The sequence below is a fragment of the Hyperoodon ampullatus genome, assembly GCF_949752795.1.
Source record: "Hyperoodon ampullatus genome assembly, chromosome: X".
In the NCBI taxonomy this organism is placed as follows: domain Eukaryota; kingdom Metazoa; phylum Chordata; class Mammalia; order Artiodactyla; family Ziphiidae; genus Hyperoodon; species Hyperoodon ampullatus.
This window is the reverse complement of record NC_136913.1, coordinates 28,460,335-28,486,403: the sequence shown is the minus strand read 5'-3', so window position 1 is coordinate 28,486,403 and position 26,069 is coordinate 28,460,335. Positions and strand designations below refer to the sequence as shown.

Sequence of the window (26,069 nt, the reverse complement as noted above, 5' to 3'; positions counted from 1 at the left end):
AAGAAAAGTAAGAAAGTGATCATAATAAAAGTCAGGGCAGGGTTAACTTAGGGGAAAGGGAAGAGGATGTGATTGGGAGGGGCACATAGAAGGTTCCTGGTAGTTTTCTGTTTCCTGACCTGGGTGAAGTTACATGGGTCTTCTTTTTGTAATAATTTGTTAAGCTGTACATTGATGTTTTATGCATTTTTTCTATACATGTGTTACATTTCACAATTAAAACATTTTTGTTTTGTTTGTTTTAAAGAGAGAATTTGGAAATGTAAGGTAGATACTGAGAAACTCACCAGGGATGCAGCACAGAGAAACAAAGAGATTAAAAATATATAAAAGGGCAGTTAAGAGACATGGAGGGTGGGTTGGAAGGTTCCAATATCCGTACAATAGCAATTCCAGAAGAGGATGGAGGTAATGGTAGAGAAGCAATATTTGAAGAGATAATTGCTGAGAATGTTCCAGAACTGAAGACAGACTTGTATCCAAGTACCTAACAGAATAAGTAAAAATAAATCCAAACTCAGGCACGTCATAGTAAAACTACGGAACATCAATGATAAGGATATAACGTTTAAAACTTCCAGATTATCTATCTACAAAGGAACCACTTTTAAATCAGAACAGCGAAGGTCTCATCAGCATCAAAAAATGGCCAGAAGGGATGCAGGTAAAGCAACTGAGTTTTATATCCACCCCAGAGAGAGAGCAAAATAAAGACAAACCTAAAAAAGAATAGGCTCACCACACCAGACTCTATGAACTACGAAAGGCTATCCCTCAGCAAGAAAAAACTGGGGGTTGGGGGACGGTATAAAAGGTATGGGACCAAGGAAATGATACTGGACACAGAAATTGACAAAATATGTCAATTGATATGATTTATGATTGACTGAAAACAGTATGAATTATTGAATGTTTAAGAAAAAGGGGAAATGAAAATTTTAAACTCAATAACATGATTATGGATGGAGGTGGCAAGGGTAAAGCATTCAAGGTCCTCATCATGGTTGGGTGGTTATTAAAAATACTAAACAATTATAAGCACTCTTAGAAAAAGATATAGTTATTATTTTGAAGGTACTACCAAAAAACCCCAAAACAACAACAAAAAATGAGAAGTGCGTTATGTTGCTTCCAAATCAGCAGAGGGAGAATGAAAGAAGACTAAAAACTAAGAGGGGGTAGTTATAGTTTGTTTTCAAAAAGGGTAGAAAGTTACTTTTTGAATACCTCAGATTGCCAAGCCTAACAACAATCTGTCAAATGAAAGAAATGGGTATTAAATATCTGCTTTGTAAGCACTTTAACCCAAAAAGGAAGCAGTGCGACCAGGTGGAATTTGCATGAATTCACTGAGAAAAAGTTTTACCCACCTAACTTTATTCTCTGCACTCTTTTTTGATTTTCTTAATTTTACAAAATGTTTGTTAACTGAAAAGAATTTGGAAAAGAAAAAAGATTCTATCTATTGCTGTTAATATACTAGTGTGTGTGTGTTGTGGCCAAGTTGCTAGGTTAGTAGAAGGGTGTGACATATGGGAGATGCAGTGAAAAGAACAGTGGACTTGGTAGACTGGAGCCCTGAATACTCAGATTTACAAGGAAGGAGATGGCACAGTGGAGCAGCCTAGGCATCTAGACTTTGATGCCCAATAACTGGGATTTGCACCAAGGATTGGCTACTTACTAGTTGTCAAGCTACCTTGGCCAAATGACTCCAATTTCACTTGTCTTCTTCATGTATAAAACAAGGGGATAGCAGGGTGTAGCAAAGCCTGTTGTCATCTAATCCACTGCCCCTCTCTGCTTTAAAATTCTATGAAACTAAAAAAAAAAATTACATGAATCAAAACGAAATCACATGGGGCTTCCCTGGTGGCGCAGTGGTTGAGAGTCTGCCTGCCGATGCTGGGGACACGGGTTCATGCCCTGGTCTGGGAAGATCCTACATGCCGCGGAGCGGCTGGGGCCGTGAGCCATGGCCGCTGAGCCTGCGCGTCTGGAGCCTGTGCTCCTCAACGGGAAAGGCCACAACAGTGAGAGGCCCGCATATCGCAAAACAAAACAAAACAAAAAAACTGAAATCATAAAGCTTACCAGTCTCCAGATGAGACAAAACTGGAAGAGGAACAGTGTGAAGAGCGAAAAAGCATTCAGATTGTGTCAGAACAGGCTGAAATTACTATCCTGAAATTTAACAGGAAGAAACAAAGACCTCAATTTAGATTAACAAAAGATCGTCTGTGCAAATACAAAATGGCATCGACTTGGCTTGATAATAATTCATTTGAAAAACAGCTAGGTATTTTAATATATGCTCCTGGAGCCAGTGATATGATGAGGTTATTAGACTAAATTAATGAACACTCAGGCTAGAGTAGCAGAAACAGTGTTTCTAGTCACGGAGGCACAAATCCCACAGTGGGGATACGTCATTTTATTGTGCTTCACAGGTACTGTGTTTTTTACAAATTGAAGGTTTGTGGTAACCCTGCACAGAGCAAGTCTATTGGTGCCATTTTTCTAACAGCATTTGCTCACTACTTTGTGTTTTTGTGGCACATTTTGGTAATTCTCGCATTTTTTCAAACTTTTATTATTATAGTTGTTTAAGGTGATCTGAGATCAGTGATTTTTGGTGTTGCTATTGTAATTGTTTTGGGGTGCCATAAACTGTGCCTATATAAGACGGCGAACTTAATGATAAATGTGTGTGTTCTGACTGTTCCACCAAGTGGCCGTTCCCCATCTCTCTCCCTCTCCTCAGGTCTCCCTATTCCCTGAGACAGAACAATAACGAAATTAGGCCAATTAATAACCCTGCAATGGCCTCTAAGTGTTCAAGTGAAAGGAAAAGTCGCATGTCTCTCACTTTAAATCAAAAGCTAGATAGAAATAATTAAATTTAGTGAGGAAGGAACACCTAAAGCTGAGCTAGGCTGAAAGCTTGGCCTCTTGCCCCAAATGGTTAGCCAAGTTGTGAATGCAAAGGAAAAGTTCCTGAAGTAAATTAAAAGTGATACTCCAGTGCACACACAAATGATAAAGAAGTGAAATAGCCTTGTTGCTGATATGGAGAAAGTTTGAGTGGTCTGGATAGAAGATCAAACCAGCTACAACATTCCCTTAAGCCAAAGCCTAATCCAGAGCAAGGCCCTAGCTCTCTTTAATTCTGTGAAGGCTGAGAGACGTTAGGAAGCTTCAGAAAAAAATGATTGGAACTAGCAGAGGTTGGTTCATGAAGTTTAAGGAAAGAAACTGTCTCTGTAACGTAAAAGTACAAGGTAAAGCAGCAAGTGCTGATGTAGAGGCCACAGGAAGTAATTCAGAAGATCTAGCTAAGACACCTTCATTAATGAAGGGGGCCACACTAAACAACAGATTTTCAATGTAGATGAAACAGCCTTATACTGGAAGAAGATATATCTGAAACTTTCATAGCTAGAGAAAATAAGTCAATGCCTGGCTTCAAAGCTTCAGAGGACAGGCTGACTCTCTTGTTAGGGGCTACGCAACTGGTGACTTTAAGTTGAAGCCAATGCTCATTTACCATTCTGAAAATCCTAGGGTCCTTAAGAATGAATTTTGCTAAATCTATTCTGCCTGTGCTGTATAAATGGAACAAGAAAGCCTGGATGACAGCACATCTGTTCACAACATGATTTACTGAATATTTAAAACCCTCTGTGGAGACCTAATGCTCAGAAGAGGATTCCCTCCAAAATATGACCACTCATTGACAATGCACCTGGTCACACAAGAGCTCTGATGGAGATGTACAATGAGACTCGTGTTGTTTTCCTGCCTGCTAATGCAACATACATTCTGTAGCCCATAGATCAAGGAGTAATTTTGAATTTCAAGTCTTATTGTTTAAGGAATACATCTTGTATGGCTAGAGCTGCCAAGATAGTGATTCCTTTGATGGATCTATTCTGGGCAAAGTACACTGAAAACCTACTAGAAAGGATTCACCATTCTAGATGCCATTAAGAACATTTGTGATTCATGGGAAGAGGTCAAAATTATAACACTAACAGGAGTTTAGAAGAAGTTCATTCCAACCCTCATGGATGACTTTGAGAGGTTCAACACTATTTCTAGGAAGTAACTAGAAATAGCAAGAGAACTAGAATTGGAAGTGGAGCCTAAAGATGTGACTGGGGACTTCCCTGGTGGCTCAGTGGTTGAGAATTCACCTGCCAGTGCAGGGAACACGGGTTTGATCCCTGGTCCGGGAAGATCCTACATACCACGGAGCAACTAAGCCCATGCGCCACAACTACTGAGCCCATGTGCCACAACTACTGAGCCCGTGCACCACAACTACTGAGCCCATGTACCACAACTATTGAGCCCGTGTGCCACAACTACTGAAGCCCGCGCGCCTAGAGCCCATGCTCCGCAACAAGAGAAGCCACCGCAATGAGAAGCCTGCGCACCACAACAAAGAGTAGCCCCCCACTCGCTGCAACCAGAGAAAGCCTGCGTGCAGCAACAGAGACCCGATGCAGCCAAAAATAAATAAATAAATAATAAAAATAAAGATGTGACTGAATTGTTGCAATGTCATAAAATTGTAACAGATGAGGAGTTGCTTCTCATTCTTACAGACAACACTGTGGTTTTCATTAGCTTTGAATGTTTGTCACATTATCTATACTGAATGAAATGTACTTACTTCTAATGCATAATACACTGGTTTGTCTCTGCCGAGTTTGTAAGCCACTGTGGTCAGAAGGCCATGTTCAGAAAATACACACTGTAGGAAAGAGAAAAAGATTTCATTAGCCAGGAAAACAAAAAGATAGCATTAGAATATTTTTAAAGCAAAAATGATCTAGTTACAACATAATTCAATAAATATAACAATTTAGAAAACAGATCTTAAAAGTCAAAATTACCAGTATTAAGAACAGTACACTTAAACAGTACAAAAAGTTTATCCCTCGTTCCAAATTAGATTTGCATTAAGAATCTGACACGGTCCTAGTGTAGATATCCCACTAACACAATTAAAAACACACAGGTAAAATTCAAAGAACCTAAAATGGTTCTTACAAGAACCATTCAAATGTAGTGATTTTCATCATTTTTACTGAGCTCTAAATTAAACCCTGATAAAAATTAAATAAAAGCTCCTGACTCAAAAGTAACTTAATAGCAAATTATGCTCAAGTATTATTTATATGAAGTTAAAGAAGACTTTCACTAATCTTTTAATTTGAAAAAAACCAACCTTACGGCCTGTATTACATAGTAAGAAACAGCCTGTTCCATACCTATAGTTGGGGGAAAATGAACAGTAGGACAATTTTATTAAAAGTAAATGATGAAACATTAATAATACAAAACTAACATTTAACTTAGAACAATAAAAGTAATTTATATTAAAGTTTTAGAAAAGTTCTAAAAGCTAACAAACATCACAGACTCTTTGGAATAATGTTTTAAAGGACAGTCTAGAAGAAAATGTACTTAGTGCAATCCTAATGGAAAAATGCAAGTATAGTATTTGGCACTTAGTCATGGCCCAGGGCCATGTTTATAAAATAGCACTGAGTTACAATAAATCCTAAATTCTGTCACACTTACATTGCTACTAATCCCCATGGAGTGAAGCATCATGACTAACAGGCATTCAGCAGTGGGGCGGGCCAGCCTAGCTCCATCATTAGCAGAGTCATAAACTTCTGGCATGGAGAGGGGGTAGGTCCAGGGTACAGGAAAGTGTAGGTGGACTTTGGGAAAAGGAGGGGCCCAGAGGGAAAAGCTAGTGCTGGTCTACTTTCCCCATTCTCTGCGCAGGACAGGGCGTTCTAACACTGGTGGCAGAGTCATAGCCACGTAACACAGCTGCCGTGGAAGAACTGAATTTATTTTGTGACAGCCTTATCAGCAAAAGCTTTGGACTCTGCAACAAATCTGGCGCTTGGACATGAGTGAGTGGTTTTGACTTGTGCCAGGCAGATAAGCAGCCCAAACTGATATCAGTAAGGGTCACATGGCAACAGTTTTCAAATCAGTTGGCTGTGACTATCATCCTTGGCTCTCCACAGCTGTCCTGCCCTGTTTGGGATTCCCTCCCCACAGGCTTTGCCTAGGGATGGGCAGCGGGATCTCAGCAGATGCTGCTACCAGTCAGTGCTAAGCCAACAGACCCCACCAGCTGCGTTTGTCTTGTGAAGCAAATAGAAAGCCAGGGCAATTTTTTCTGATAAACATTTTTCCAGGCACCACTGTTGTGAATAAGAATTAGCCCAAGACTGTCTATCTCTTCTGCTTGATTGTCGGCCTGCATGGGATTCATGAATATCTAAGTTTTCAAAGACACGAGTCAAATAACACTAGGTACGGGTAATAATATATTTACGAATTCAAAGACATAAATCGCTACGCCTTTTTACTTCTGTGACGCTGAAAAAGCTATATATTTTAAGTCGATCTCCTTTAATAAATATTCGTAAAAATGGAAGTTAATTTTCTGTTCCACACTATTTAAAGGAGAAATCTGTACTGATTTAGTCCCATATAAACACTCTGTATACTGAATGGTAGTGCACGAGTCTTAAAGTATGAAACTGACGCAGAGGCCTAAGGTACTTAATAAAAGTGAATTCTTAAGTTTGTATATACTTGATAAGTAATTAATGAGTATTATCAATATATGAAGAGACCTCCTTGCTACATTTAGGCCACAGCTTTCAAAACAGTGTACAGGCAATTATTTTCCTCTTAAATTTTACTATTTTTTTCTTCCCAGTCATCAAACCTATATGGGGTTTTCAGCATTTATATGGTCTACCAATCCTACCTCAAACATCCCAGAAAGACGTCTGACTTTTCTAAGCTCTGGAAAGGTAAAGGTTGTTTGCTATTCTCCACGGAGAAGTGGGCCAAACAAAGATGGCACACAGGGGGAGCGTGAGTGGCCCTGGCCGAAGCTGTGAAAGAGGCAGAAGGACTCCTTTATTACACTTAGGGCCTCTGGGGAGAGGAAGCACTTAAAACACAAATGTAACTTAAAAACACAAACAAAATTCCCCAAACTTGGCATGATCCTGTTAACCTAACGAACTACGTACTTCACTTCCCGTTCCAGAATAGTTGCCTTTTTGCAAAGCACATTCTGCCTTGCTGTCTCTATTCTCTACCTACCCGCATCTCTTTTGACCACTTGCAACCTGGCTTCCATCTTGAGCATTGTACTAAAACTTCATTCTTGGAGGTCACCACTGAAGACCTGATTTCTATGTACAACGGTCTGTTCTCATTCTCAGCCTCCATGACCTATTTGTACTATTTTGCACTGCTGACCAAGCCCCTCTCTTAAACAGCTCTACACTGGATCTCCACTTTAATGACTAACTACATTCTATTTGTCTGACTTCTACATCCCTTCATCTCTTCCTTCTTCTAAATATCTCCTCTACCTATATACTTTTTCATGGTAATTTATCTATTCTTATCGCTTCAAAAATCACCTCTAAATATGGACAACTCAAAATCCCTTACTTTTATACTAAGTTCATTCCCTATTACCGTATGTGTGTAATGTACAGTCTACCAGTACTGCCAACGTGTCCCAAACAGAAATTCTTCTACTTGGACCCATTCCCTACTTTGGCTAAATCTAACCACTGGGCCCAGGGGACTAGACTCCATACCTGTTTCCTGTCTCTTGTCCCTGTGTAGCGCCATGGACATCCACCCACGCCTCCCTCAGTCCTCATCCTTCTTAGTCCTTGTCCTTGTTACTGAGATGCCATGGTGGCCTCCTCCATGTCCTCTTTGCCTCTAGTCTCTCCCCACTTTAACCCAGGACTGCCATATCATTAATGAACAGCTCCAGTCATCTCTGAACAGCAGCCCACAAACCTTCAGAAGTGTCCCACTGCCTTCAAGAAAAAAATCCTCAGTCTGAAGTTTAGGGTTTCACACCGCTACCCTAGCCTTATTTTCCCACAACCACTTCCCTACCCAAATGTTCTCCACATTCTCTAAATAATGTCTTCCATTTCCCCGTTTGCATCTTGGTTCAGTGTTCCATGCATTCACCAATATTGCTCAGTCTTCAAAACATCTCATTACTAACAATCTTTTGTGATTTTTCTCCCCTCCCTTTGAAACCCAACAGCAGTACTTCCAAGTTTTTTATGGCACATAAGTTCTGATTTATAATATGATGAACTGTATATTTGTGTTCTTTCCCCTCAGGAAGAGAAACATGAGCCCAAAGATCTTACAATTTGCTATTATTCCCCTCTGCCAACCTGCAATGGCTGCAGAGGTACTCAGCAAGCCCTCCCTAACTTAAATTCATCATTTCAGGACTTGGCTGATAATGCTTAAGGGGGAGGGGAGTATAAAGAGAGGGAAAATCTGGCAACTTTATTGGGTGCCTCCCATGTGCTCTGTAGTGTTAGGTACTTGACAAAGAGAGATAGCATCTGATTTACTAGCATTAGGGTGGCTGGCAGAGGACAAAAGAAGGGGGCGGAGGGGACAGCTTACTTTTCTACCACTTCTGTCGTTTCTCTGACTCCTGACTCAGCTACCTGCGACCCAGAATTCAAAGAATATGTTTCCAGATGCACGCTGACTCAAACACTCTTTGATGGTAACCTCAGGATATCATGACCTGCAAAGAATTTTCCCATCTTCCCTCCCCAAAAAACTCTCACACAAATGATGTCACACTTTTGCATGAGGACTTCTGACCCTACTAGAGTACAAGAACACTTAATCTAAAACGTAAAGACATTCCATTATTGACAAAAGAAGAACGTAACCACTGAAGTTAACATTAATGAGAGAATTAGAAAATCCTCAAGAAAAAAACACTTAAACGTAGATAGTCTCCTGTCAGGTCTATGGAACTCTTTTCCACAGGGAGGACAGTAAAGTACAGAGGTAAAGTACCCCGGCTGAATTGAATCAGCTGGATCTGGGTGCAAAGACTGCTGCTCTCACTTACTAGCTTAACCTCTCTGAGAATCTTTCCCAGCCTAAAGTCGGAGAAATCTTATCATTCTTAAATATGGGGCTTGTTACGGACTGCACGTATGAGTAGTAAGAAGATGAGATTAGGAGAAAAATGCACCAAATCTCTGCTTCCGCCATTCCTTCTGCTTCTTGTCGAAGGAGAAACTCCAGATGACGGGGAGAAAGCACAGTGCCAGGGAAATAACATTGAAAATCCCACAAAAATATGACTTTATAATTAGTGAGAAAGTCTAGGGCAGGAACACCATGTTGAAAATTGGAAGTGGAAGCTCAGAGTCTTAACCGCTGGACCGCTAGGGAAGTCCCGAGGCAAGAATACTTTAAACCAACATTTAGTTTCTGGATGGAAAAGGTACTGAATTTTATACGTTAAGGTTTTCACAAGCCTCATCAGTTTGTTTACATATGGTATAGTGAATTCTATGTGAAGGAGATGAAGAAAAACAAATGGCGAAAAGTGTATATATCTGTACTGGAACTCTTAAGCTATTAATTTTCAGCCTGGATGAACTTCAAAAGCATTTCCTCATTCAAAACACCAAAGGGAAAAACAAACAAAATACCATTGGTTTTCAGGTCTGTTTCTTAAAACTCACGTGTTTTTGGCTTGTCCATCCTGGAAGCACATTTGTCCCACCAATGCAGCAGATTGGTCCCCCAAACACTGAAAGTATACATGACAATAAAGAACACTGACTAAGACAATATTGTTCATTTCCTTTCTAGGGGAGCCGTAAGATTTATTTTCCCCTTTATTTACGAAGGAATGAACTGTCTTATGTTCTTTGCATTGCCTCCATTTGGCCATTTTCCCATGTGTTAACACTGCAAACAGGTACAGGAAGGGAGAGTTAGAATTAATTTATTCAGAAAAAATTCTCAATAGCCTACACTGTGTCACAGTGAAACAAGAATTAGCCAATTCTGCTGCTCTTACTTATTTTCCATAGTTAAGGAAGGAGGAAGATTGATTAAGGAAAGCCATAACATGGAAGGGGGCGGGTAGCAGGGAGATGTTTGGTGATGAAACTTACCCCAGATATTGGTACACCTTCCAAGGCCCCAGCTTTCTAATAAAATTTAAAAAAAGGATTATGAATAATCACAAATTTGGCTCTACTAACGTAACTGCAACAGGAATGAACACGAATAGCAACATGTCAGAGCATGTGGGCAGACAAGACAAAGCAAGTGTTTCAACTACATGAGTGGTTCAGAGAGAGATACTAGAAATATTCCTAGAATGACAAGAAGAGACATGGACGTGAAACACTGGACTGACAGTCAGGAGACGCAGGTTCTACTCCTGGTTAGTTAGTTAGTCACTGAGCAGGCCACTGAAACTTCTCTATGCCTCAATTTATTTATCTACAAAATGGGCCTGGGCTTATATGCATGCCAAAGGCCATTAGCTCTTTGCTATTATTGTTGTTACTAAGAAAAGACTAACACATCCTTTAAAATGAACATATAAATAGCTATTAAACCAGCATGGAACATGTTTGTTTTGAAAGGCTGTATTTTACCAACGGTTCTTCCTACCCAAACTGCTCTGAAGATAAGTAAGAAACAAGAGAGGGTTCAGGTATTGGGTATTATTTGTTCATAGCCAACATCATTCTTCAAGTTTTGATAAGCAAGAGCTAATTTATGCCATGAATAGTGGTTTTGACTTTGATCAAGTATTGCCAGCATTCTAGGGGAAAAAATGAGATTTAAGTGACTGTGGACTTTACCAAACTTAATTGTGAAAAAAAACCCAAACAACTTACACGAATACAAAGCAATTTGTACTGATATTAAGGAATTAGGGGAAAGGAATATGATCCCTGAAGTACCTGTGATGTATTAGAAGAGCACCAAACTAAAGCTTTTGCCCGACCCCTCAGTCTGCCATTTGTAAGCCCGTCTCCTGGCCTCTGGGAGCTTCAGGTTCCCTATCTGTGACAGCGAGGGTAAGAACAGAAGCCACCTCACATGGCTATGATAAGGAAATAATAGCATATGTGTGGAAACTCTTTACAAAATAAAAAATACCCTCTAGCTAGTGGATAACATTTTACTTCTTTCATGCTTTGGGGTTAATCCAAGACCTGTCTTTTATTTACTGTATAAATTCTTAGAAAATCTGAACCTGGATAATAAGTGAAGGGCTGAAAGTGAATCAGGAAACCTACAGACTAGATATCTTAATGTATTTAAATACTGAAACAAGTCTTTGCTTATACTATTGAAGTTATTATCAAACTACCAGCAGAATCTACTATGTGCAGTCAGGCACGGAAAGCGCTCTTTTTTCTTCACAGGGAGGGGGGTCTCCGGAGGATTCCTGGGAATATCCTCTGGTGAAGCATGCAGAAAAAGTGACAGTGCATTTCCAACTAACTGGTCTGAAAGGTTGGGCAAGATATCATTTAAGATAGATGTTTAGGACATCTAAAAACTACACCTACTTTCCCTATTGTGCTAAAGCCCAAAGCACATCACAACTGTACTTTGTAACAGGGACCATCAGAATTTCTCATTCCAGAAAACTACCCTAGTCTTCCTCAGCCTTATGGAAGACTTAAAAATAAATAACGTTACATTTTAAAAATACCTAAAGCTTGACTAGAGCTTATAATAATTTGGAGGGTCATGGAAGGTTCTAGATTAATCTACTTAGTAAATGGACTTCTGCTTATCTAAAACTAAATGGAAATGCACTGTATCTTTTCCAAATGAATGGGTAGCATAATTGGTGGGCAACCTACTCACCAGACTATGAGAGATTTTCTATAGTCAGCAAGGGGAGAGAGGGGGACAGAAGCATAATATTTTAAATGCAAGAGAAAACTAGGCCAGTTAAATGTTTTTTTAACCATCCTCTGAAACCGTTTCTCAAGAAAAATGTTTTTTCTCTGACCCAAGTCAGTGTATAGGTAGCTATGAAATTATCAAAGCACTTTTAAATTGTAGATAAGCAACGACTATGCTTCCCTTAGAAAATTCCATTTTGCCTTAAAGGGCTTTATTATAAATGAAACATTTAAGGATTCTTGCTTAAGCTTCATCCAGAACACTGAGTGTTCGACTCTATTATTATTAAGTCTATAAGTAGAGTTTCTAATGTTTTTCATGAAATGTCAAAACATTATTTTTTGGCAATTAATCTAAGACTTTTCTTAATCTTTACCATAAATTCTAGTTTTTTTGAGCTTAAACACCAGTTCAAATGCTCCTACAGGTTTTCATCCCTGATGTGTAATCAGAGATACTCAGTAATGCTAAGTGTACTTTTTGCTTAGCCTACTTTTTCTGTGGGTTTCAATGAAAGCAACAGTAAAAATGTCCATGATGAAAACCAGTTTAATCAGCAATCACAAATCAGAACAGCTCTTTGCTTTCAGTTTCTTTGCTAAAGTTTTGCTCAGGCTGACAAAGAATCTAATATGAGACGTGGTTTGGCCATTAAAGGAGATTCAACAGGAAAAAGAACACCACTAACATGTGAAGAGACCTTCCCATAAATTAAAAGCAGGCATCACAACTACTAAACAGTTATTTGGATTAAAAGAATAAACTGGTAACATTCCGTTACCACCCTCTGTAGTTAGTTTATCTCAATAATACTTTAAAATACTCAAAGAAAAGAAAATAAAGTTTATAATAGATAAAGATTTTATATAGTTTTATATAAAGTTTATATAAAATATAAACTGGTAAGAAGGACTCAAGAATTTTAAGTTATAAAACTATTTAAACAATACTAAATTCTTATTTTACATACTGTCAACATTCACAAAATGTACAGGTCTCAAAATATAAAACGTAACGCAATTGACTTTTGAATTCTGAATAGTAAAGCCTTTTTTAAGATAAAAATTATTATTCTTATTATTATTATTATTTTTACCATTAGGCCATAGATCTCAGAAGAACTCCGGACATTTGGAAGAATTTTCATTGGAATTTCAAAAAATCTAAAAAACAATAAGATTGGGTATATAAACCTATTTTAAATAAACATCTAGAAACATTTATATGAATTTAAAGGCATGTAAACAACAATTAAAAATGAATGTATTTTAGTGTACAATTAAATAGTAACAAATAAATAAGCCAGCAGTATGCTTGGGTATTTAACACTCTAACTTTATACAAACAAATCAATACAAAATAAAAAGCACACAAAAACCAAAGTACTTTTATAGAGGAACCTAATTTTCCTTGAAAAATAAGCAAGACAATTACTTAATTTGGCCTATTTATTATATATGCAATAAAATGGATTAAAGACCTAAATGTAAGGCCAGACACTATCAAACTATCAAACTCTTAGAGGAAAACATACGCAGAACACTCTATGACATAAATCACAGCAAGATCCTTTTAGACTCACCTCCTAGAGAAATGGAAATAAAAACAAAAATAAACAAATGGGACCTAATGAAACTTCAAAGCTTTTGCACAGCAGAGGAAACCATAAACAAGACGAAAAGACAACCCTCAGAATGGGAGAAAATATTTGCAAATGAAACAACGGACAAAGGATTAATCACCAAAATTTACGAGCAGCTCATGCAGCTCAATATCAAAAAAACAAACAGCCCAATCCAAAAATGGGCAGAAGACCTAAACAGACATTTCTCCAAAGAAGATATACAGATTGCCAACAAACACATGAAAGAACGCTCAACATCATTAATCATTAGAGAAATGCAAATCAAAACTACAATGAGATATCATCTCACACAGGTCAGAATGGCCATCATCAAAAAATCTAGAAACAATAAATGCTGGAGAGGGTGTGGAGAAAAGGGAACGCTCTTGCACTGCTGGTGGGAATGTAAATTGATACAGCCACTATGGAGAACAGTATGGAGGTTCCTTGAAAACTACAAATAGAACTACCATACGACCCAGCAATCCCACTACTAGGCATATACCCTGAGAAAACCATAATTCAAAGAGCCATGCACCACAATGTTCATTGCAGCTCTATTTACAATAGCCAGGAGATAGAAGCAACCTAAGTGTCCATCATCGGATGAATGGATAAAGAAGATGTGGCACATATATACAATGGAATATTACTCAGCCATAAAAAGAAATGAAATTGAGTTATTTGTAGTGAGGTGGATGGACCTAGAGTCTGTCATACAGAGTGAAGTAAGTCAGAAAGAGAAAAACAAATACCGTATGCTAACATATATATATGGAATCTAAGAAAACAAACAAACAAACAAAAAATGGCCATGAAGAACCTAGGGGTAAGATGGGAATAAAGACACAGACCTACTAGAGAATGGACTTGAGGATATGGGGAGGGGGAAGGGTAAGCTGTGACAAAGTGAGAGAATGGCATGGACATATATACACTACCAAACGTAAAATAGATAGCTAGTGGGAAGCAGCCACATAGCACAGGGAGATCAGCTAGGTGGTTTGTGACCACCTGGAGGTGTGGAATAGGGAGGGTGGGAGGGAGGGAGACACAAGAGGGAAGAGATATGGGAGCATATGTATATGTATAACTGATTCACTTTGTTATAAAGCAGAAACTAACACACCATTGTAAAGCAATTATACTGCAATAAAGATGTTACCAAAAAAAATAATAGTCTGGGGCTTCCCTGGTGGCGCAGTGGTTGAGAGTCTGCCTGCCGATGCAGGGGACACGGGTTCATGCCCTGGTCTGGGAAGATCCTACATGCCGCGGAGTGGCTAGGCCCGTGAGCCATGGCTGCTGAGCCTGCGTGTCCGGAGCCTGTGCTCCGCAACGGAAGAGGCCACAACAGTAAGAGGCCCATGTACCGCAAAAAAAAAAAAATAGTCTGTTTTAAAAGAATATACAACATAGACTTGTATATTGTAGTTGAAATATCAACAGTTAAAGTTTGGTGCTCCACTGACATCTGAAAATAGTAAGATTTAGGTTATAAATAGGCAACAAACTTGGAAAACTATTCTTAGGGCAAAACACAACTCACTCGCAGAGCTCTTTATCCCATTCCAAAGAATGGATGTTGAAAAGCATCGTCCTGCTTGCATTTGTTACATCTGTACAATGGACACCTCCACTGGCTCCTCCTGTCAAGCTCTGGACAGAATGAAAAGGACATGTTAAATCTGTACTTATTTGCAATTTAATTTACACTTTGTCAAGAGCCATAATCAGTTGCAGAGCACATAAGGCAGGAGAATGGAACATTTCAATTACTTAATTTTTCAGTTTTCAGCAGTGTCCAATAGAAATATAATGTAATTGAACCATACTGAGCCACATATGTACTTGAATATTTTCTAGTAGCTACATTTAAAAAATATAAAGAAGCAGGTGAAATTAATAATACTATATACTTTATTTAATCCAATGTATCCAAAATATCCTTTCAATATAAAAAATTAGTACTGAGACATTTTACCTTCTATTTTTTGTACTAACTCTTTGAAATACAGTGTATATTTTACACTCATGCACATCTCAATTCAGATCCGCCACATTTCAAGTGCTCAATAGCCATATGTGGCGAAGTGGCTACCATACTGGACAGCAGTTCTAGCTAATTGATGGTTAAAGAAAAAATTCAGTTTTTGTTTTCATCCTCTTATCTTTGGAAGATACAGTCTTTATTAAATTTGGCAAAGTAAAATACATTGAAATGCCTGCCTCTTAGGATCTTACTGAACCCTGTGTTGCTGTTGTTGTTCTTGTTGCGTGTGCATGTGTGTGTGTGTGTGCGCATGTGCGTGCACGTCCATGTTTTGGAATAACAATTCTCATTGGGCTGTGCCTGCAGTGACCCAAGCACATATCCTGAAAGCAGAGTTTTAAACTCTCTAATGTTAATACCCTTGTACCTGAACTGCTTCTGCTTCCTTTTATGTAGAAGCAATGAGAAGTAAGAAAGGAACAAAAGTGGAGAAACGGCAGCTCACAGTTCCACATCTTGTCTTAGTCTGGCTCCAGGCAATTGTGAGAATTACTGTCAGAATTATTTCAACTGTGACCGACACGTATGAAAACTGCTGGCCATGAGCACAATGCACAGCATGCCCTGGCCAAGCACAGGGAGGGCTGGAGAAGGCGTTACTTCCTGATAGAGGGTTTGAAAGATCTGCTCTGTGGATCTGGCAAGTGAGAATAGGGGCAGTGTTCCCTTGAAGCTCCCCTGAATGTTGGAAAAGATAATCACATACTTAGAGAAGTGTTTACAAATGAAATTATATGTCTGGCATTTGCTTTAAATTATATTATAAAGAGTGAGTAGAGTTGAAACAAGTTTGGCCACAGCTGATTATTGTAGCTGACTCATTGTTCTGGAGGTTCATGACACTATTCCCTCCGCTTTTTGGGTGTATTTGAAAATGCCCTTAATAAAAATAACAGAGAAAGACAGAGAGAAGCAGAGAGACAGAGAGAGAGGAGAGAGAACGAAGAGAACGAACATGTACTTTTAAGATATAGAGATATCTGGGAAATGTTTGTTTCTACTCATCCATGTTCAGCTTAGGCAAAAAGGTTATATATCAGAAATTTCCACTATGATTTTTCATATTGTGACTTAAGTAAAAGTCAGCTGTGTGATGTTGAAAGCAAATGTTCAAACGTAGCCTAGGTGTTTTATCATGTTAAATAGTAGAAAATAGAATAAATAAATAAATTTCTTCTAAGAAATGGCTAGTGGAAAAGAAGTACAGTTGACCCTTGAGCAACACAGATTTGAATTGTGCAGGTGCACTTATACGTGGATTTTAAAAATAAATAATACAGTACTACATGATCCGCAGATACAGACAGCTAACTATCCACGGCAGGTCCTAGAACCAAGCCCCTGCACATAGCAAGGGACTGTAGGATAGGCAGCAGATAAAGGCTACTTAAATTTACTGATTGCTAATTACCTAAATTAGTTATTCTAAAGGTAATAGACATGAGATGTGGTTTTGGTAATCATCCTCCATTTTTGCTGAAATAAGACAAGAAAAAATCAAGAAGAAGCAGGCAAAAATGCCTCTCAAATGGAGTCTGAACTGTTCTGCTGTTTCTTGAATGGCTTTTCTTAATGATGCTGCAAACTAAAACGTTTGAAACTCTTTGTAGAAAAAAGATAGGCAGTTTTAAAATTTTCTCCACACACACGATATTTAAACATACCCAAATAAGCCATGAATCAACGGTCCCAAAAAGAGCTCTATCTTCTTCAACTGCCTTTTGAACTTTTCTCACATTGTCAAGGAGCCAACGAAGTTTCACTGCACTGAAATAAGTGCTAAGTGGAAGGCCTGTCTTGGACTAAAAACAGTTATGAAATTCAGCCAGGAAATTAAATTCATAACAGCTTAAAATAAAACACCAAATCAAAAAACTCAATAAATCACAAAATATTCAGTGGCCCTAAAGGCAATGCTACAGTATTATGGATAAAAATACTTTTCCTATCTCATGGCACAGGAAAGCATGTTCATGAACAAAGATCAGAGTGGTATGTTTGCAGTTCAAAGAGCATCCACGTAGCAAGGTAAAGAGAAAATTAAATGACACATGCCCTGAAATCTAGATAGTTAAGACATAGATGTTAACTTTTGTGATGAGTTAGGATTACATTCAGAAGCTAGCCCAAAACTCTGCTTTTTATTTTATATTCCATGAAAGTGATATTTAAACTATTGAAAATCAGAGAGAATGTCAATTCATAAACTAATGACCACAACCAGAAGATTGTTTTAAAACATATAAGCCTTAACAATATATTTATGTGTGTAAAAAATCTAATACATTTTCAACACACATATTCAAATAACATAAAATTGGTGGAGAATAAAGTAGAGCTCAAAGACACGCCAGATTAAAGCAACACAAAGCTGTTCTATTTAAGAAAGTAGTTGCCAGTCGAAATATAATGTTGGATACATGAAACTTATATGATGTTACAAACCAATGTTACCTCAATAAACTAAAAAAAATAGTATATATATATAAAAGAAAGTAGTTGCCTAAATTCAGCAAATAGATTGAACAAAGGGAGGGTGAATTGAATAAAGGTTAAAGGGTAAAAATGAAACATGGGCTTATCAATCTTCCTTGAGAATGGATCAGGTCCAGTTCATTTTTGTTAGTATATTAAACACTATATTTATAAGGGCTGGTGAAAGTGGTTAAGAAAATACATACATCAAAATAATGCAACTATCTTCCCCTTCTTGATCCCTATTCTCATTTATCACACAACTACAGAAAGTGATCCCTTTTCCTTCTCATCTCCCATGGATATGTTTAGTAAAAAAAAAAAGCTCAAACCAAAGTTAACACTTTAATGCAACCTTGTAAGTTAAGAATCTTAACTCACAGTTTTCTAGCTTTCCTAGAAAAAAGAAGATCAATCCTCAAAAATAATAAAAGGAAATAACATATGGGAATATGCTTCTTTGATTTGAAGGACTAAGGGTCATCCCACAAACCAAATAGTGAGGTAGCATATAAATATCTCATTTTCATGATTTAAGTAGAAGGTGTAAAAGTTGCCTAAAATGGCTTTGGAGAGAAAAACATGCACCTCTTGAAGCAAAGTGCAGCTGGAGGTAGGCGTGAAGGCTGGGCAGGTTGACCAAGAGAACAGAATAGGAAATGGGTGAGGGTATACTCAGGACAAGACTGAGGTTATTTGGGTGGGTAACGGTAGGGGATGGTTTGTTAGACTGCTGCAATTAATGGGATTTGAGCACTAGCTTCAGAACCAAGAACCACAAGAAACTGCTATTTAAGAGTCCCACTGACAAATATAAAGGGAATAAACCAAAAAAAAAAAAATTGGAATTTCCTTTTGGACAGTAGGAGAAATTGGCCTTGACCTTGCTAAGAAAAGTACCTCGCCTGTTTCAAAAATTTTCTCTCCCTTCATTTATCTGAAGAGAGACCTATATAAGGACTGAAAATTAGGCATTTTTTATTGGCTTCTTCATATGAAGAAAGTGGAAGAGGAGTTCAAGTAAAGGCTGGAGTGTCTTCTAGTTTCTTTCCCTGAATCCAGATGCCTAAAAACTCAAAAGCACACAGAGCTTTCTCTGATGGACAGTAAAAAAAAAAAAAAAAAGAGAAGGATTTGGAAAGCACAGTGTAATTATAGGAAGCACTCTGTGAGGAGTGTGGTTTAAGCCACTGGGACACCTTATTATCGCCTCCAGCCTAGTTACCTTGGAATATTATTCCTCCAATCTACCACAGGGCAAGGAACATAGAAAGATAATTATCTGTGGAGAAATATTCTATCAATTGTATCAAATAACTATTGTGCAGTAAGATGTAAGGCCTGGTGAAATCTCCAAACTTCTTTTGTTAAACAAGCATTTTTATAGTATACTTTTGAAGAGATCTCTTACCTTGACAAAGTTATTATTTCCTGGAATTCTTTTACTAAGACTCTCAACGGTAGACTGGGTTCTTAGGTCAAGCCACACTATAGACCAAAATACAATAATATGTATGAAAAACTTCATTTAAAAAAATCAAATCTTAATGAAATCACTGTCAAGGATAGGAGACTGATTAGTTTCCATAAGCAATTAAAATGCTACGGCTTTCAAAAGACAGAAATTAGAAAATTAGAAATGAATGGGCATATTGTTAGAAGAGAGAATAAATTTATGAGGGAGAATTTGAAGATTTTATGCAAAGTTATAGGCCAAGTTAGGAGAACAATACATACCTTAGGGTGCTTATTTTGTATCCTTTTTTATAGAAAAAAATGAAAAAATTGCTTTGGATATGGATTTTCTATGCATACATGAGTGCGGAGAAAATCTAAATGCTAGGCAGGCTAGTTTCCAGGTCAAAATGCACAGCCCAGGATCACCGTACCATGTATAAAGCATGTACCTTAGAAAAACTTGGTAGCAGTTTATGACAAAGTAGAGAACCTGATACTATTATAGAGGGGGAAAAATAAGATTCAGTCGCTTATGTACAAAATGCTTATTTACATTAAACTCTTTCAAAGTAGGCTAGAATCCAGAATCGCTCCAAGAATTATTTAAAGGTCACCATTCTTTCTCCATGCTAGATTGTAAAAAACTCTCCATTTTAACAGATCAATGTTGTTTTCACTAAATAACTATCACCCACTTTCTGATCCCCCTAGTAGAAAGTTCTGTTCTGCTTTACAGCAGCAGGCTTGAGAAAGAGAATGCATTAAATAGTATACAGAGCAATTGCAAAAGGTAAACAATAGGATCAGCTGAGCTTTATTTGTCAGATTTCAGGTTTGTACTTAACTTTTATAACTTTTAATCTGTGAGTGGTCACTCGATATTTTTAGGCACTGACTGTGCTCAGACGCCTCCTAAAAACACAGTTTATTTAAAGGGCACCAGGAAGATTATGCATGCTTGCCCACTACACGTGTGAGTGCTGGCAGTTACTGTCTAGTTTGGCTGATCCTTAACTGTACTATTCCTTTCTCTTCATTTAAAAACCAGTTATTTCCTGTCCTGAATTTTATCCAATTCTTTTAAATTCCTTAAAGCATCATTTCCCTTGAGGGCTTGCCTGTGCTTGATTTTGACAGTGGCTACTTTGCATAAGAATTAAATCAGGGGCTTCAGGACACTATACTGCTTCCCAAAGGTGGGGAAAACTTTAAGAAAACAAGGCTCATCATAACCAAGGAAACAGGACACAAAGAGGAAGACCATGGAAATACATAGCCTAGCAATGACACCTGCATTTGCTGCCCAGCACCCATTCCTCTTGCTGCTGGGAGCTGTATCTTTAATTCTCTTTAGGAAGTCAACTCTCCCTTATCCTCGACCTGAGATTCAACCCTACCCCCAGGTCCAGTATCGTGTCCCCAGTGAGCGCGGTTCAGGAGAGGAGCAAATCAGGCTCTGATGTGCTCTGATGTGGTCAAATCAGCCCAACTGAGATTCGTGCTCAGTCTGCAAGAGTCCCTGTTCTCAGCTCAGCTTGGGAGTGTGTAGCTGGGCCTGCTGCCCTCTTGAATAGAGAGCTGAATCGGCCACATCTGGAGCCAACCCAGAAGACACAGACTTGCGGGGGATCCAGGCGATACTGTCTGACTTGAGAATCAAACAGCACCCGAACTAAGCTACTTGTAGAATTCCTTTTTTTCCCCTTATAACTTCACTTACTTGGGGTTCAGTTTTCTATTACTTGCCCTGTGATTGATACAGCCATTAGCAGCAGCATTGTGGAGTTGGCAAGGTCTCCCATGTCCAGGGAACAAGGGAAATCTGCTTTGTACACAGTGGCAGTGTTGTGCGACTGTGACAGAGGTGGACCTTCCTCATAGGCAAGCAACCTTAGCAGGTGTTGAAGGCTTAACCAGAGGAGTTGGGAAAAGTAGAGGAGGCCGACAGAAAAGTTCTAAACCTATGACAGGTAGAATTAAGAGCACATCTCAATCCTCAGGTGTTTGAAACTACAGTGGGCTAGGGGTTTAAAAATCCGTGTATTAATAGTTTCCATTACCTACTTTACAAAAATGAAATAAGATGCATTAGGATGGAAAATGTCAGCATTCACTGAACTCTGTAGGATAAATATTGACCTGTGAAACTTTGTTTTAGTTATGCTGGCTTGTTGAATCATGAGGTAAAATCAATTTCTTACCAAGGGACATGAAAACCACTGCTCTAGGCTTTTTGTTTACTGACTCAAAACCTTCCAGATCAGCATTTTTTGATATTTAAATGGACATAAAAATCACTAGGGAGCTTAAAGATAAACCCCACTCCCAGAAATTCTTGGATAGTAGGTCTGGGGAGGGGCCCCAGAAATATACCTTTTAAATAGATGCCCCTCCTGTTTAAGAAACACTGCAGTGGTTTAAGACTCAACATCAGTGGTTCTGATCCAGAAAGCACACCAGAACCAACTAGAAAACTTTGAAATCACATATCCCGGTCCCTACAATGTAGGATTCTGGTTGCAAGTCCAGGCAAGGAAGGCCTGAGTCTTTCTACCTGTGTTATTCAGTGTTATACTAAAGCTTGAGAACCTCTTTTTTTAGGGCATGTTCTTTAGGATACTGAATTTGTTCCAATCATTAATTTAAAAACAAAACTAAAGACAAACTGATGATCAAGTGGCTCTCTGAGTGCCAGGGGCTCTGTGATTCTACTGTTCCTTGACAAGGACTACTTAAGAAATTGGGCACTATACTCCTCACTTGAAAGCTTCCAAGTAGCCACAGTGGTATCTGCAGAATGAACCCCGCACCAAAAGGAGTCAAAACACCGGAGGTGAAATCTACATCTTCTGGCTTTGCCACCAACAAGCTATGTGACCCAAGCAAGTCATGTTACCTTTCATGGCCTTGGGTTTCCGGAATATAAAATAAGGCAGTTTGGACTAGATGGTCTCAAAAGTCCCTCTCCTTCCGTTATTCCATGATCACAGAAGGCTGGCATAATTTTTACTTTGTTTTTATAACCCAAGAGTTTAAAGCAATTAGAATACATGGAATGAATTAGTAAAACTGCCAAAGAGAAAAATGTCAGTGGTCGGTATACTACTAAGCAATTCACAAATGCTCAAAATTAACTGAATTAAGAACAAAAAAAATTAGACAACTCATTAAAGAAGCTAAGATGGCAGAATTACATTTGCAGAATAAGAGACCAAAAGCCAAAGAGAAGACCCCAAGCTGGAGGACTAAGCCCCTCTTGGAGATAATTTCTGAGAACAATCAAAAGAAGTGCCAGATCCAGATCCAGCAGCAGCAGTCAATTTCCCCCAGTGTGTCTGAGTTGGAAGGCCGGGAAGTGAGCAAGTGCCAGAGCACCAATACCTGAGGAAGCGCCAGCAGCTGGAACTGAAGAGCCAGAGGGAACAACGGCAACTGGATCTGAAGGGCCAGGAGAAACTGGAGCAGCTGGAGCATTAGGAGAAATAATGGCAATTCATGCTAGAGATGGCCAGGTTCAAGGTTTGCGTTTTCTTGCTGACCATTTAGGAAATGGTAGATCACATGGGCAAGTTCATCAGGATGAACATTTTCCTACACATTTAAGCGTAGAAAAAGAGAAGGAAGAGACATGGAGTAGAAGGGGAACAGAGGCATTCCAGTCAGAGTCTCTGGTTCAATAGCATTTCCGTTTGGACAAAGACCAGGTAAATATCTGCTTCTTGTTCAGGATGACTCTTCCCTACCTTGCCACAAATCTGCATCCTAGTTAGGAAAGTGGCTCAGTTGACTTCCACCCAACCACTATGGAAGGCTATGTGATGCAGTGAGAGAGTGCATCCCTAAGGGACTTCTGAAAGGAATGCTAAGGAGCATTAGCATTGTAGCAGTGCTACAATCTCTGTCTGCTGGGGCCACCTGCAGAAAGACATAAATGGGTAGCTTTGGGAAGGCACAGCTCCAGGAAAGCACTTCCCTGGTAGGGTGGCAGGAGATGAAGTTCATCTCCACAAAAAGCAACAGCATATCTAAAGGGAACAGGGAATTGCTAAGTTCCAAAGTGATTCGGAAAAATATCAGAAAAAGGAAAATAGAGTCCAGAATACCATACAGCCTGTTTCTAGAACGCATGTCCCTTGCTTAGACCAAATAAATTGGATTTAAATGGTTCAGACCACCAAGCGAATAGGTTAAAAAAACCCAACTTGGGTGATCTGAAATTTTTATTTGTATTAAATAAAGTCACATCCAATATATGTCTGGTGGATTTAGTTTGTTCTGAAAACAAAGTTTTAAGAGTGAAGAAAAATGCAGTTGCCTCAAAGCCCATGGACCAAGGTTAGTGATGTAGTGACAGCATAGAGGAAGAAATCATTTTTAGAATATTTAGAAATTTGCATCAGTTTTGGTTAGTCATAACAACAGAAGGGAAATATACCTAAGGAAAAAAAATAAGCAAACACACTAAAGATAAACTAAATTATTTTCAGTTGACTAGAAGCAAAGGCAAATAATACACCTCTGGATGGTTTGCTATGAGGCGCTACTGGCCTGACAGAAAGGGAGATGAAGGTAAGGCTCCAGGTTTTGGAACACACCCTAAGCAAAGACTGCTAACAGTTATACAAAGTGTTATTGGGTCGTTTTGCCCACAGTAGACATTACATCTAGTAAACCAGATTTAATTGCTATGTGTTACCACTAGCCAAAAGTTAAGCTATTTATTAAGCTGGGTAAGAGGTCATTTGCAAAGGGAAAGAGGCTGTCCCTCACCTGATGACATTTCCAGAAATCAGGTGGGGCCAAAAGAAAGGTGGAGAGTTGGGGAGGGGGGTGAATTAAAACATGCATGTCAAACTTTGGGGGCTGAAACCTACTTCAGCTCTTAGGTGTATAAATGCCAAAATGCCAATGGCTGACATGAGTGTGTGTGGCCCCAGGTAAGCTCTGCATTTTCCCTAAGAACACCTGTTGTATATAAATCAGCCATTTCATCTGGCATCCCTGGACTGAAAAGGCTATCATCTAATTCAGAACAGTGGCCATGTTCTGAACACTTACTGAAGGCTTATAGTCTGCTAGGCACTGTTTTTTTTTTTTTTTTTTTTTTTGCGGTACACGGGCCTCTCACTGTTGTGGCCTCTCCCGTTGCAGAGCACAGTCTCAGCGGCCATGGCTCACGGGCCCAGCCGCTCCGCGGCATGTGGGATCTTCCTGGACCGGGGCACGAACCCGTGTCCCCTGCATCGGCAGGCGGACTCTCAACCACTGCGCCACCAGGGAAGCCCCTAGGCACTGTTTTAAGTGTCCTACATGTATTAACTCATTAATCTTCACCTCAAGCTTATGAGATCCATACTTTTACTTTCTCCAGCTTAACTGTTGAGGCAACAGGCACAGAATGGTAGTAAATGGAAAAGGCAGAGTCTGAATCCAGAATGAAATCTCTACGATATAGGTTCAGTCAGGATGAAGTCATAGTCTTAAATAGAACATGAAAAAATACCTCACAGTTGAACTCTAATTTAGTTTCTTTTTATATAAACTGGCCAGAGTTGAGGAATCCAATCACTGCAAAATATGGCAGTATTTCTTTATCCAGGATTGAAGGAGATGTAAGGCATTCAAAGAACCATGTAATAAGAGACTTGACAAAATGAAAAATAAGTGGATCGTGATAGGGCTGAATACTCTAGATTTTACAAAAGTAAAAAATCTGCTCCCTTCCATAGCAAAACAATAAAAAATAAAACCACACCTTTGTTGTTTAAGGCCAAGCATGCTTAGGAGTTTTAGGTGGTTTGCCATCTATGGTTTTCTTTCATGCTGATACTCTGAAACAGAACCCAGTTCCAGAAAAGATAGAAGAATTGAGCTCAATGTTCCTTCAGATCTCAACAGATGACTAACCAGGTTGAATCATTGGCCCAGGGTTAACTAGCATGTAAAAATAAAAAAAGGCAAAGAGGATAACCAATGTTTAAAACTGCCATACTCTGCATAAAGAGTTATGTGTCATAGGGAACTTTAAATCTCTTAAAAAAAATGTTTGCAATCCCATCTAAATAAGGAATAATGACTCAGAGACACATGATTTTGTTGGTGGTTTTCTTTTTTTTTTTTTTTTTGCGGTACGCGGGCCTCTCACTGCTGTGGCCTCTCCCGTTGCGGAGCACAGGCTCCAGACGCGCAGGCTCAGCGGCCATGGCTCACGGGCCCAGCCGCTCTGCGGCACATGGGATCTTCCCGGACCAGCGCACGAACCCGCGTCCCCTGCATCGGCAGGCGGACTCTCAACCACTGCGCCACCAGGGAAGCCCTGGTGGTTTTCTTTAGTGTACTAAAGTTCTCTTTAGTATAGTAAAGTATACTGTACTAAAGTATACTAAGTATACCATAGTCACTCAAAATTAGTGACTCTTGCCTTCCTGGATATTAGTCCCTACTACGAATAATATTTTTATATTAAATCATGAATTATGCTCTACAGAAAGCTACCGAGATGAGGGTCATATTGCACTAGGCTTGCCGTGTACACCAATCAACTTCAATAGTGAGTGACGGAACCTGGACAAGAAGAGGGGAAAGAGATGGGCCATCCTAGTTAGGCCAGAACGTTTCACCGGTAACATTAGTGAAATGAAATGTGAATATGAACAC

The 26,069-nt window shown here is 39.0% G+C and overlaps 1 protein-coding gene across 1 annotated transcript in view; it reads right to left on the bottom strand.

Moving 5' to 3' along the window:
- The window catches only part of GK (glycerol kinase), a gene marked incomplete at both ends in the record, with an annotated part of 64,380 nt that overhangs the window by 15,664 nt on the left and 22,647 nt on the right, over window positions 1-26,069 (bottom strand). Inside the window, 10 exons of the mRNA XM_079727894.1 lie at window positions 4,679-4,759; window positions 5,237-5,279; window positions 9,600-9,667; window positions 10,038-10,073; window positions 11,761-11,778; window positions 12,899-12,965; window positions 14,976-15,085; window positions 17,144-17,281; window positions 19,366-19,442; window positions 22,794-22,877. Of these exons, the coding sequence (XP_079584020.1) occupies window positions 4,679-4,759; window positions 5,237-5,279; window positions 9,600-9,667; window positions 10,038-10,073; window positions 11,761-11,778; window positions 12,899-12,965; window positions 14,976-15,085; window positions 17,144-17,281; window positions 19,366-19,442; window positions 22,794-22,877 (722 nt within the window). The remainder of the gene's footprint in view (window positions 1-4,678; window positions 4,760-5,236; window positions 5,280-9,599; window positions 9,668-10,037; window positions 10,074-11,760; window positions 11,779-12,898; window positions 12,966-14,975; window positions 15,086-17,143; window positions 17,282-19,365; window positions 19,443-22,793; window positions 22,878-26,069) is intronic.